Consider the following 12208-nt stretch of genomic DNA (forward strand, 5'->3'; position numbering starts at 1 on the left):
TAACTAGTATCAGAAAACCTTAAGCCAAAGATCTGTGATCAATTTTATAATCATATCATCAGATTTGCGTCCATATGTTCTAGACACTTGTGGGAGGAGAGAACCAGAGCTGTCAACTGATCACCACCTAATGGTGAGTTGGGTCAGATGGTGAGGGAGGCTCCTGGATAGACCTGGAAAGTCCATGCGAATAGTGAGGTTGGGCTGGGAACTTTCAAGAAGGACCTGTACAGAAGAATTTCAACCTGTACCTCTGAAAGAGCTTTTCCTGCATTAATGGGTAGGCTGGTGACATAAGAATCCGAATGTATCTTGCTCAAAGTCTTCATTGTGGACATGGCTGCTAATAGCTGGTCCTGAAGGACCCAATGGTGGATATTTATGGCGAGGGATTCCCTCAAGCTGAAGAAGAAGGCCTTCTGTCTATGGTTTGCTTAGGAGACTCTTAAAGCAGCAGAGGGGTACCAACAGGCCAAAAAGGCTACAGCTTTAGTTGTTAGGGAAGTAAAAACCTAGGTGTAGTAGGAGTCCAGACAGACCATGGAAAATGACTATCGATCAGACTCAAAGAGGTTTTGACAAACCATCAGGTGAAGCTGAAGGGGATGGCAGGGCTCCACTTAGGCTGTTCTCAGTAAGGGTGGAGAAATGCTGATCCTGATTGAGAATGTAGTTTGGTAATAGAAGGAACACTTTGTGGCAAGGCCTTGGAGGTGGATGATATCTGGCCAGAAATGTTGAAGGCTCTGGATATTGTTGGGCTGTCACAGCTGACACTCCTTTTCAATGTTGTGTGATCGTCAGCAGCAATGCCCCTGCAATGTAGAAGGGGGGGTGGTGGTCCACAATTTTATAAAGGAAGACCAGTGGATATGCTCGAACTATTGGGTGATCACACTCCTTAGCCTCCCTGGGAAAGCTTATGCCAGGGTGCTAGAAAGGAGACTCCACCCAGTCGTGCAACCTCAAAAAGCCAAATTTCTCCCTAAGGCCAAATAAAATTCTATCTATGTAGGAGGAACAATGTGGATTTCATCCAGACCATATAACAGTAGCCCAGCTCTTCACCCTCATGAGGATCCTGGATGTGGCACTGAGTTTACATGTGTTTTCTGGACTTAGAGAAAGTGTATGATGGTGTTCTTTTGGGATTCTGTGAAGGGTGTTTGGTGAGTATGGGGTTCTGGGGCCCCTAATAAGGGCTACTCAGTCCTTAACTAATCACAGTGAAAGCTGTGTCCATATATCCAGAAAAACATCTGTACCATTCCCAGTGGGTGTGGAACTCCATCAGGGCTTTGTTTTGTCTCCTACCCTGTTTGTTATCATCATAGACATGATACACCTGTAACTGCGGCAAGTGCAGTTATGAGATACACTAGTCGATCTATGTTCCTATCCTCACCAATGGTCATGAGCCTTAGGTAATAACTGAAAGGACTATATTATGGGTAAGCAGACAAAATTAGCTTTTCAACAGGGTGGCTAGGCTCTCCATTAGAGATAGGGTGAGAAGGACATACAGTACATCCGGGACAGGCTAGGATTACAGCTACATACCACAAAAATGACTCACCTTATCAAGAGGGATCAACTGAGGTGCTTCAAACATTTCATACAGATGCCTCCTTATGGATGTATTACTGGCAGCTGGGAGGAGACCCTGTGGAGGATCCAGGGCCCGCTGGCAAGACGATACGTCCCAGATGGCCTGGGAATGCCTTGGGCTTTTTACGCAAGTGTTGCTATGGAAAGGAACGTATAGGCTTCACTGCTAAGACTGTTGCCCCCACAGTCTAGTCTCAGATAAGTGGAGAAAACTGAATGAATGAATGAATGAATGAAAGGTAAAACATACCAAATAACAGAGATGCATTGTTAGCATGCAATGAATGAGATTCATCCATAAGAATGGTTCAGGAATTTAAAAATCATCTTGTGTAGTGACAACAAAAACATCATTAACAACAACAACAATAATAAAAATAATGGAGAAATATTTTTGAGGATTGAAGGTCTAACAATAATGTAGCATTTTGGAACCAGCAGAAAGTCAAAGCCTACTAAAACATGGTTGCTAAGCTGTTGGCAGACGTCTCACTTGTGGGGGTCTAGGAAGTCATCAGATGAATCCACAAATGGAAGCACCTGGTCTAGATAAAGTTCAAAAGTTCTGGATTGAAAGCTTTGATGCTCTACACAGCCAACTTGCAAGAGCATTTAGCAAAGCAACAAGTGATCCAGTATTCTACCAGACTGCTACAAAACTGGAGTGATCTTTCTGCACTCTAAAGTCAAGGACTCAAATGTCCTAAAAAGCTATTCTTTTTGTTATTATTATTTAGTTACTTGCCTACTAATTACAGTGATGTGCAAATTCTACACTGCACTGATTTCTACAAGTCTTTACCAACATCTTCTGGCAAATAATATCTTGCTGCCAGAACAAAAAAGGTTGAAGGAGATTAACACAAGTATGTAAAGATCAACTCCTCATGAACAGAGAGGTGGTAAATGACAATAAAAGAGGAAAACATAACCTCAGCATGTCCTGATTTGACTACAAAAAAGTTTTTCATAGAGACCCACATAGATCATTGCAGCCCTCAAGATCTACAAAACTAGCCCGGAACATCCTGTGATCCCTAGAGGCTGCAATAAAAGAAACAAAAACTGAGATGCAACTATATTTTACCGGAGATTGTATCAAATCTGGTGGAGATGTCATCAAATGGGAAATATTCCAAGATGACTCTGACCAATGTTGTTCTATGTGTCACTGATTCCACTTCACCAACATGCTCAGTAGCAACAATCTAGAGTATGTCTTACTGGAGGAGCACAGGGTGAGCCATCTGCTATACTTGATTGGAACAAAAGCTTGGAATATTCAAGATGTTTATTAATAACATCTTTATGGAATTTGGCCTAGACAAGTGTTTCAAAGTAACAATAAAGTGAGGCAAGCTTGTCTGAGTACTGAGTGCAAGGCTAAATGACGATACCAAGATTATATCTTGATCAGAATAAGGGTTATAAGTATCTAGAAGAAGATCAGAGAAATGGTATTCAACACTGAAAAATTAAAGAATGAATCTGAAATGAATACTGAATTAATTTATTACTAAATATGTAAACCTCTAACAAACTTTAAAATTCATACCAAATTTACATTCTCTAAAACCCCTTTGGGTAAATCACTTAATCTTTGAACATGAAAAAGAAAGAAGACAGTGCACACTCCTCCTTTAGATCTAATATGCTAGTATACAGGTTTCATTTGTGGAATAAGAATGGGCATCCCAGCCAGGGAGGAGCATGGGTTATTACCTGGATGAGAGGCCCAAGAGGAACAATGGAGGCACTGGCCAACTGTACGAAAAGATAATTTTTGCCTATCTGATATAAAATAATGGATGGACAAATGGAAGCTGGAACTTGGTAGTGTTTCCATCCCCCATGCACTAGGTCATTTTACATTTCATACATTGATTTAAAAGAAAACACGTGTTTGTAGAAAGCTGAATCTAAGTTTGACAATTTTGAACCTCAATTAAATTGTTTATAAATAATAAAAAGATACAATAACCATGGAAAGAAATAGTCCAAGAACATGCTATAGGTATAATTAATACTTCTTTAAAAATGTTTGTGTCCAGGCAGTTTTAAACTGTAACTTTAACTACTTGATTAAAAAAGTGAGAATGTAAAAGCTGACATGGTAGAAATACGCTACATTATTAAGGAGGAGAATAGGGTTGATACCTGCTGTTACTATCAGGTCCAGCCTTTGCAATTGTAGGGTCTGATTTCAATGATTTTTGTGGGGTCTGTTGAATTTAATATTATTACAAATTAGGTAGCAGGATTATATGTTATTTCATACATTTCATAAAAAAGAAAGCAATGTCTATATTTAAAAGATTACATTTTCACTTAAAAAGTGTTAAAACCAAAACAGATTTACAAAGAAATTTTTCTGGCTTTAACTCTGTTTAAATTTAGTTTTTTTGATTGATCACATAGTTGATTCCTGCCATGTCCTGTACAGATGAGATGCAGGAGAAAAAACAGTCAAAGATTTATTTTTAGCCATAACCAAAAAGTGATCTTAATATAAATTCATCCTTTTTGCAAATGGTGGAGAACTGGACTTTTGCTTTTGGTTATGTTTGCTTCTTGGCTGCTCCCCCATCCCCTACCTCTTCTGTACAGCGTGTCTTAATTTAATGTTGCAACCCTACTGCGTGTCAAATAGGTTTGATTGGTTCAATTGGCTAAAGATTGGCTTGCTACTATAAAATCATTGATTCAACAACAACAATAACAATTTCTTTTTTGTATAGCCCAAAATCACACAAGAAGTACCACAATAGGCTTTAACAGGCTCTGTTTTTGACAGCCCCCTAGCCTTGAACAAGAACAAGAGGATCCAATACTTGATTTTCATATATAAATTTCACTCAAATGCCACTAAGGATGTCTTCAAATGGAAAACACTGGACATGTGGATTAAGTTACCAGGTTGTATAGGTTAAATTAACACATTGGTGACCTTCACATTAATTAATTAATTAATTAACATGCCTTCCAATGAGGAAGCAGAACCTGGGGACTCAGAGGTGGGCTCCCCCATCTCTAGGACTGAGGTCACCGAGGTGGTCAAAAAACTCCTTGGTGGCAGGGCCCCAGGGGTGGATGAGATACACCTGGAGTTCCTCAAGACTCTGGATATTGTAGGACTGTCTTAGTTGACATGCCTCTACAACATCACATGGACATCAGGGACAGTGCCTCTGGATTGGCAGACCGGGGTGGTGTTCCCCCTCTTTAAGAAGGGAGACTGGAGGGTGTGTTCCAACTACAGAGGGATCACACTCCTCAGCCTCCCTGGAAAAGTCTATTCGGGGGTCCTGGAGAAGAGGGTCCGTCAGATAGTCGAACCTCGGATTCAGGAGGAACAGTGTGGTTTTCATCCTGGTCGCGTAACAGTGGACCAGCTCTACACCCTTAGCAGGGTCCTGGAGGGTGCATGGGAGTTTGCCCAACCAGTCTACATGTGTTTTGTGGACTTGGAAAAGGAGTTTGACCGTGTCCCTTGGGGAATCCTGTGGGGGGGGGGTGCTCTGGGAGTATGGGGTACCAGTCCCCCTGATAAGGGCTGTTCGGAACCTGTACAACCGGTGTCAGAGCTTGGTCTGCATTGCTGGCAATAAGTCAAACCCGTTTCCAGTGAGAGCTGGACTCTGCCAGGGCTGTCCTTTGTCACCGATTCTGTTCATAACTTTTATGGACAGAATATCTAGGCGCAGCCAGGGTGTTGAGGGGGTCCGGTTTGGTGGACTCAGGGTTGGGTCACTGCTTTTTGCAGATGATGTTGTCCTGTTTGCTTCATCAGGCCGTGATCTTCAGCTCTCTCTGGATCGGTTCGCAGCTGAGTGTGAAGCGGCTGGGATGGGAATCAGCACCTCCAAATCCGAGACCATGGTCCTCAGCCGGAAAAGGGTGGATTGCCCTCTCAGGGTTGGGGGCGAGATCCTGTCCCAAGTGGAGGAGTTCAAGTATCTCGGGGTCTTGTTCACGAGTGAGGGAAGAATGGAGCGTCAGATCGACAGGTGGATCGGTGTGGCGTCCGCATTAATGCAGGCTCTGCATCGGTCTGTCGTGGTGAAAAAGGAGCTGAGCCCTAAGGCAAACCTCTCAATTTACCAGTCGATCTATGTTCCTACCCTCACTTATGGTCATGAGCTATGGGTAGTGACCGAAAGAATGAGATTGCGAATACAAGCGGCTGAAATGAGTTTCCTCTGCAGAGTGTCTGGGCTTTTTCTTTAAAGATAGGGTGAGAAGCTCAGTCATCCGGGAGGGGCTCAGAGTAGAGGAGTCAGATGAGGTGGCTCGGGCATCTAATCAGGATGCCTCCCTGGTGAGGTGTTCTGGGCACGTCCAACCGGGAGGAGGCCCCGGGGAAGACCCAGGACACACTGGATGGACTATGTCTCCCAGCTGGCCTGGGAAGGCCTCTGGATTCCCCCGGAAGAGCTAGAAGAAGTGGCCGGGGAGAGGGAAGTCTGGCCATCTCTGTTCAAGCTGCTGCCCCCACGACCCGATCTCGGATAAGCGGAAGAGGATGGATGACCTTCAAATCCTGATCCAGTGATATTTTGCTAATGGTAGGTGCACAGGAAATGATGAGCTGTGTTTGGTGAATGGCCTGTTCTTGTTAAACATCTCATGTATGCTTATTTTAATAGTCTTTGGCAAAAAAAACAATGTCTTCAGTCTACAAAATATACAAAAAAAAAAACAACAATTGAACTGAACTGAAAATCATGGTTTCTCCTGAGAGAACCCTCTCTACTATGTCCCAAAGATAGGCAGATTAACTTGTCTAACACCTCTAAATTGTCAAAAAATTAATGATGTGGGGTATGTCAGGGTGCCCTGTGAAAGACTGCCACTTTGCAACCCTTAAATCTGTTGCAATAGGTGGTTAGGATATCAAATGAATCAACAAATCCATCTTCATAAAAGGATAAGTGTCTGTGTGTCTCTCTGGGTGTCCATTTGGTTGCTGTCTATCATTCTAATAGCTAGCCCATCACAAACAATAACACTACTTTTACGAATCTCATACTAAATGGCATATAACAGAGACATATACATTGTATGGTGCACTGCAAATGTTAACCCTGAGGTCTACATTGATTACTGAATTCAACCCATCTTAGATGGGTAACACAGCTAGTGAATAAATATTCCTTTAAAAAAATGTCCAGAACAAAATTACTGAAGAAGCATGCAAACATAATTAAAGCTGTTTTTAACTATAATTAAACAGCATAACAACATTATTTAAAAGGTTTATAACTTGATCAGGTCTTGTAGTCCACACACACGCACGATCTATGATGCCCATAAATGACCAATTTAGCGTTACAAATGAACCTATCTTGCGTGTATTTGGAATGCGCGAAGAAACCACGAACAGATTGTGCAAATTGCAACTAAACAGGGACCCAAATTTGCTACTTTTACAATCTTTCTTCATTTTGAGGTTTCCTACTTACTAAAAGAACTCTTAACAACACATTATCCCAATAGCCCATGCAAGCCATACAAAGTCGTAGTTGTTATACTTAAATGCCGTCGGTACATGTACTTAAATTTTTAAATGTACTTTTGTAATGGAATTGTGCATTTCTTTGTTCAGCTCTTTGTCCCTTACTGAAAATAATATATAATTTGAGTATTACTAACAGTGCACTGTATCAAAGCCACTATACGTGCTTCCGTAAAGAAATTTAGCTGTAAAAGCTAGAAGAAATTAAAACACTAAAATAAATTAAAAACACATAATTAATTTTAATAATTGTACCTTGTTTTAAAATGCTTACCACGTCGGCCACAAAAGACTTATAAGAAAATTGTAATGACACCCAAAAAACTACAAAATACAGGTATAGGCTGAATAACCATATATATCTGTTCGCTTAAAAAACGTCCTGTTCACAACAATCTGGCCGGGTTATTTGACAAAAATGAAAAAAAATGAGACATCGAAGATAAGTGATTGGCTGAAGGACTGTATATAAATGACTGCCAGCCAAATTTACCATATGATTTGTCAAATAAAAAAGAGACGGACGAGAAAGTATTTATTATCATTGAATACGTATTAAAAAAACAAGTTAACTGGATTGGTGCAATTATTGACACGTGACCACTTTTTTTCCGGGGTTGCTTTTTCCGGTTTTTAACGTCGTCGTAAACGTCGCGTGTTCATTGGTTAGGCGACGTTACGCCTGATACGCATTCTTGGCGCCAAGCGACCCCCGCGCAATTGCGGACAAAGAGAAACTGAGTTGTCTCTGTCCTTTTTATATTCAGGATTGCGTTACTGGTCTCGAAAGCTGAGATGGCCGATAAAGAAGGTAAGAGTATTTCAGAGCCTTGTAGATGGAACTTACCTGTAAATGATAGACAGTTATCATAAAATTCAGCATCCAACTTATACGAAAGAGGCCTTTGGCCTGGCTCTTCCTGCCGGGTGAACGGGACTAAATTTCAAACACATACTGGGCTCGTGATGGCATAGGCGCCAGTTTTTACCAGTGTCAAACCCCACGTCAGTACTTTAGTTCAGTAATTTGACTGTTACCTCACTCGTTAAAAACAGAACTATTTTAAATGTACCCGAATAGGCAAAAAATGGTTTTAGTTTTCATATAAGAAATTCATTTGATATTATTCTTATCCATGACATTTCTAGACGTGTTTAAAACTTGATGCATTGTTTCATTTCTAGTGTTTTCGAAAATAATTCCACGAGGATAAATAACCCTTGTGAGTTTGACTGTGACTCTTAAAGGTGTAGTTTCATTTCATTCTTCCGACTAGAATTCTCATCACATTTGGCCCCTAAGTACGGGTTATATTGCATATTGTGGAAGCGAAACATCTGCTTAGGTAAAAAGAATAATAATAATAATAATTCTGTGCATTTATGTAGCGCTTTTCTCACTACTCAACTTAGGTACTTAGCACGAGTATTACTAAAGTTTGGTGCTTGTACTCCGCTCGTTCAGCATATAAGCAGACCACACAAGTGCTGTCTTCGCATTTTTCAGTTTAGATAGACATGTATTGTATAATACTGGACTGAAGTTGGTATGTGTCTTTGTATGTATAAACATATTTGCATACTCCACTTTTCTCTGGAGTGTGCTGAAATATTTACCGTGGATAATACACTACAGAATTTGCCAGAATTAAGTATTGACTATTCAGTGTCCAAAATGTATACCTTATCATCATAGTTATAACTTTGCTTCGTTCATTAAAGCAAATGAACAATGGATTGTATACATCTAAGTTATGAATATAGTGTTAGAAATTGCACATTTGTCATTTATTGTGAAACTGTGTTTTGAGTTGTCATTGTCGATACATGGCTCTATATTTTAGTGCTGTCATACCTTAAATTTATACTGTGATGAAGGTTTGCAGAATGTATTAAATTCAAAGCCATGGTTTCACAACATTTCCATTACAAGTGCCTTTAAGCTTAAGCTTTCTTCACTTTTTGTATCCCTGATCAAAACTAGCTCTCACCAGTTAAGGTGGACTGACTTATGAGTGAACACCGTACTTAATAGGTTACAATAATATGACACTATTTTTATATTATTTTGTTCAGTGCCAAGTATTACACATTTAAAGCATCTCAGACTTGTGCCTGTAAAATTAACAAGCTACTCCAAACTGTTCAGGTATGGCTCCTGCTATGGCTTGCACTCAGTAATTTTAGGAAATGCTCCAGCCCCTACAAATGTAAAGTATATTAGGTGTGTTTGAGGGTGAATGATATCATGGATGAAATGTTGCAAAATGCAAAGTATGTGTGCTTATTTCTTAATCTATTTCAAAACAATATATTTAGGAATGGTAAAATATTCATTTTGCAAATCGTGGGTGGGCGTTTAAAATAAAAAGGCCAAAAATCCATACCTACTTGACTTTTAAAGAACTTAATGTTGATTTATGAATTATACTTTAATAAATAACTGTTTTTTTTTTTATATACAGGAAATCTTATTGAAAAATGGTGTGTTAGTTATACATTCAGTGGTGCTATTGTTAGCTGTAAAAACATTTACATATGTTACAAATGAAACCTCAGTACAATTATTTGCAAGAATATCAGAAAAGAAGCATATGCATAGCACTTTTTGCCTTGAGCACATAGATATTTAAGTGAGATTTTATTCTACAGATTTTTCAAGCAGTTTAATTGTTTTGTGTGCATACCTTTGAAAGACTATTTTCAGAAATGTTAGCTTAAAGTGACAAATCCAGGTAAATAATATTCACCTCTTTTAAGTAGTGAATGTTGGATTATTTTTCTGCCCATTTATTTTAATTTTACTGCAATTTGCTGTAACTAAACTTTGGTCAATACACTGGTTCATTCCCACCAATGGGATTAAAACCCAACCCCTCTCCACAAAACTAAACTGTAACACTGATTTACAAATAACCACACTTTTTGAGGTGAAGAAAAATATACAGTAATCCCTCCTCCATCGCGGGGGTTGCGTTCCAGAACCCCCCGCGAAAGGTGAAAATCTGCGAAGTAGAAACCATATGTTTATATGGTTATTATTATATTGTCATGCTTGGGTCACAGATTTGCACAGAAACACAGGAGGTTGTAGAGAGACAGGAACTTTATTCAAACACTGCAAACAAACATTTGTCTCTTTTTCAAAAGTTTAAACTGTGCTCCACGACAAGACAGATGACAGTTCCGTCTCACAATTAAAAGAATGCAAACATATCTTCCTCTTCAAAGGAGTGCTCGTCAGGAGCACAGAATGTCAGAAAGAGAGAGAAAAGCAAACAAATCAATAGGGCTGTTTGGCTTTTAAGTATGCAAAGCACCGTGGCACAAAGCTGTTGAAGGCGGCAGCTCACACCCCCTCCGTCAGGAGCAGAGAAAGAGAGAGAGAAGAGAGACAGAGAAAAACAAACAATCAAAAATCAGTACGTGCCCTTTGAGCTTTTAAGTATGCGAAGCACCATGCAGCATGCAGCTGCACAGAAGGGAGTAACATGAAGATAATCTTTCAGCATTTTTAGACGAGCGTCCGTATCATCTAGGTGTGCGAACAGCCCCCCTGCTCAATCCCCCTATGTCAGGATCAGAGAATGTCAGCGCGAGAGAGAGAAAAGTAAGTTGGGTAGCTTCTCAGCCATCTGCCAATAGTGTCCCTTGTATGAAATCAACTGGGCAAACCAACTGAGGAAGCATGTACCAGAAATTAAAAGACCCATTGTCCGCAGAAATCCGCGAACCAGCAAAAAACCTGCGATATATATTTAAATATGCTTACATATAAAATCCGCAATAGAGTGAAGCCGCGAAAGGCGAAGCGCAATATAGTGAGGGATTACTGTAGTCTGTGTGGCTAGAATTGCAATTTATTTGCATGTGATTCAGTTACTGCTCAGTTTCAGACATGCAAATTACCTGTTTAATATTGAACTGCAAAATAACCGCGAAGAGTTGATTCTGACCTGTGCACTAGCAGTGCCATACACAGTCATAACTGTGCTTGCTGTATTGTGTTCATGAGAAATAGTTTCCACAGAGAGCTCTAGTTCTATAATATAATCTTCATTTATGTGACATTTTTTCATTAATTTGCCTCTGATTTGTTAAAATCTGATGTAGTGATCATTGTTAATAATACATTATTCATTAAATATGCAAACTTTTTCTTGTATTCTTAGAAAGTCAAGGCTTGGGGACTGTCAAACGACAAGGCCTGTTATAGTCCATTGCAGCACTCCTTGTATGATTTTTGGGCTATACAAAAAAAATGGTATATTAAATAAATACATTGAGTGGTGATGTGTTTATTCCTTTCTTATGTAGCATCACTATCTGAAGAGATCACATAAGTTTTAGATATTAAACAGTAACAAAAAAATGCAGACAATATTTTATAAGCACACGCACACATATATAAGCAGTATAAAAATCATTATATAGAAAAAAAATAAGCTTTGCATTTAAGAATTCTTACCTTATTAAAAATATTTTTTAGCAATGCAAGCAAGTTACAAAATCTTACTAGAAAATTGACTTCTGTGATTACAACCTGCCCTTTGAATAAGTCAAGTCTGCAACATGTTGACATAGAAAAACTAGCTTTTTTTCAGTCTGGTATTCTACCATGCTAATGTACAGTAGAGTTCATAAATGGCATAGACATAAAATAGTTTACTGATATGTTACTGCTTATGACAAGGATCTCGGATGTATTTTATAGAGGTTAAAAACCTTAATCTTAAATAAAGTAAAACACTCTTGAGAGCAAAGACTCTGTGTTAAAATCTTATTTTCCTTTGCTGTCAGATTAAAAATTTTCTCTGGTTAATTTTACTGTTACCACAGGTTTTGATGATGCTGTAGAGGAGCGAGTGATCAATGAAGAGTACAAAATTTGGAAGAAGAATACCCCATTTTTATATGATTTAGTGATGACTCATGCTCTTGAGTGGCCCAGTCTCACTGCTCAGTGGTTGCCAGATGTCACAAGGTACAGTGACTCGATTCTGTTTTCTGGCTAAATAACCTGTCTGCCATTGGATATAATAAACTATAGTAGAAGTAGAATATGATACAGTCAAAGTAAAAAAG

At 39.3% G+C, this 12208-nt stretch overlaps 1 protein-coding gene across 1 annotated transcript in view; it reads left to right on the forward strand.

Annotated features, from left to right (window-relative positions):
* Positions 1 to 7769: 7769 nt before the first annotated feature.
* Positions 7770 to 12208, forward strand: part of rbbp4 (retinoblastoma binding protein 4) — a 44563-nt gene continuing 40124 nt past the window's right edge. Inside the window, exons 1-2 of the mRNA XM_028818436.2 lie at positions 7770 to 7934; positions 11963 to 12107. Coding sequence (XP_028674269.1) covers positions 7919 to 7934; positions 11963 to 12107 — 161 coding nt within the window. The 5' untranslated portion in view covers positions 7770 to 7918. The remainder of the gene's footprint in view (positions 7935 to 11962; positions 12108 to 12208) is intronic.

This window comes from Erpetoichthys calabaricus, chromosome 14 (assembly GCF_900747795.2).
Source record: "Erpetoichthys calabaricus chromosome 14, fErpCal1.3, whole genome shotgun sequence".
NCBI classification, from domain to species: Eukaryota; Metazoa; Chordata; class Cladistia; order Polypteriformes; family Polypteridae; genus Erpetoichthys; species Erpetoichthys calabaricus.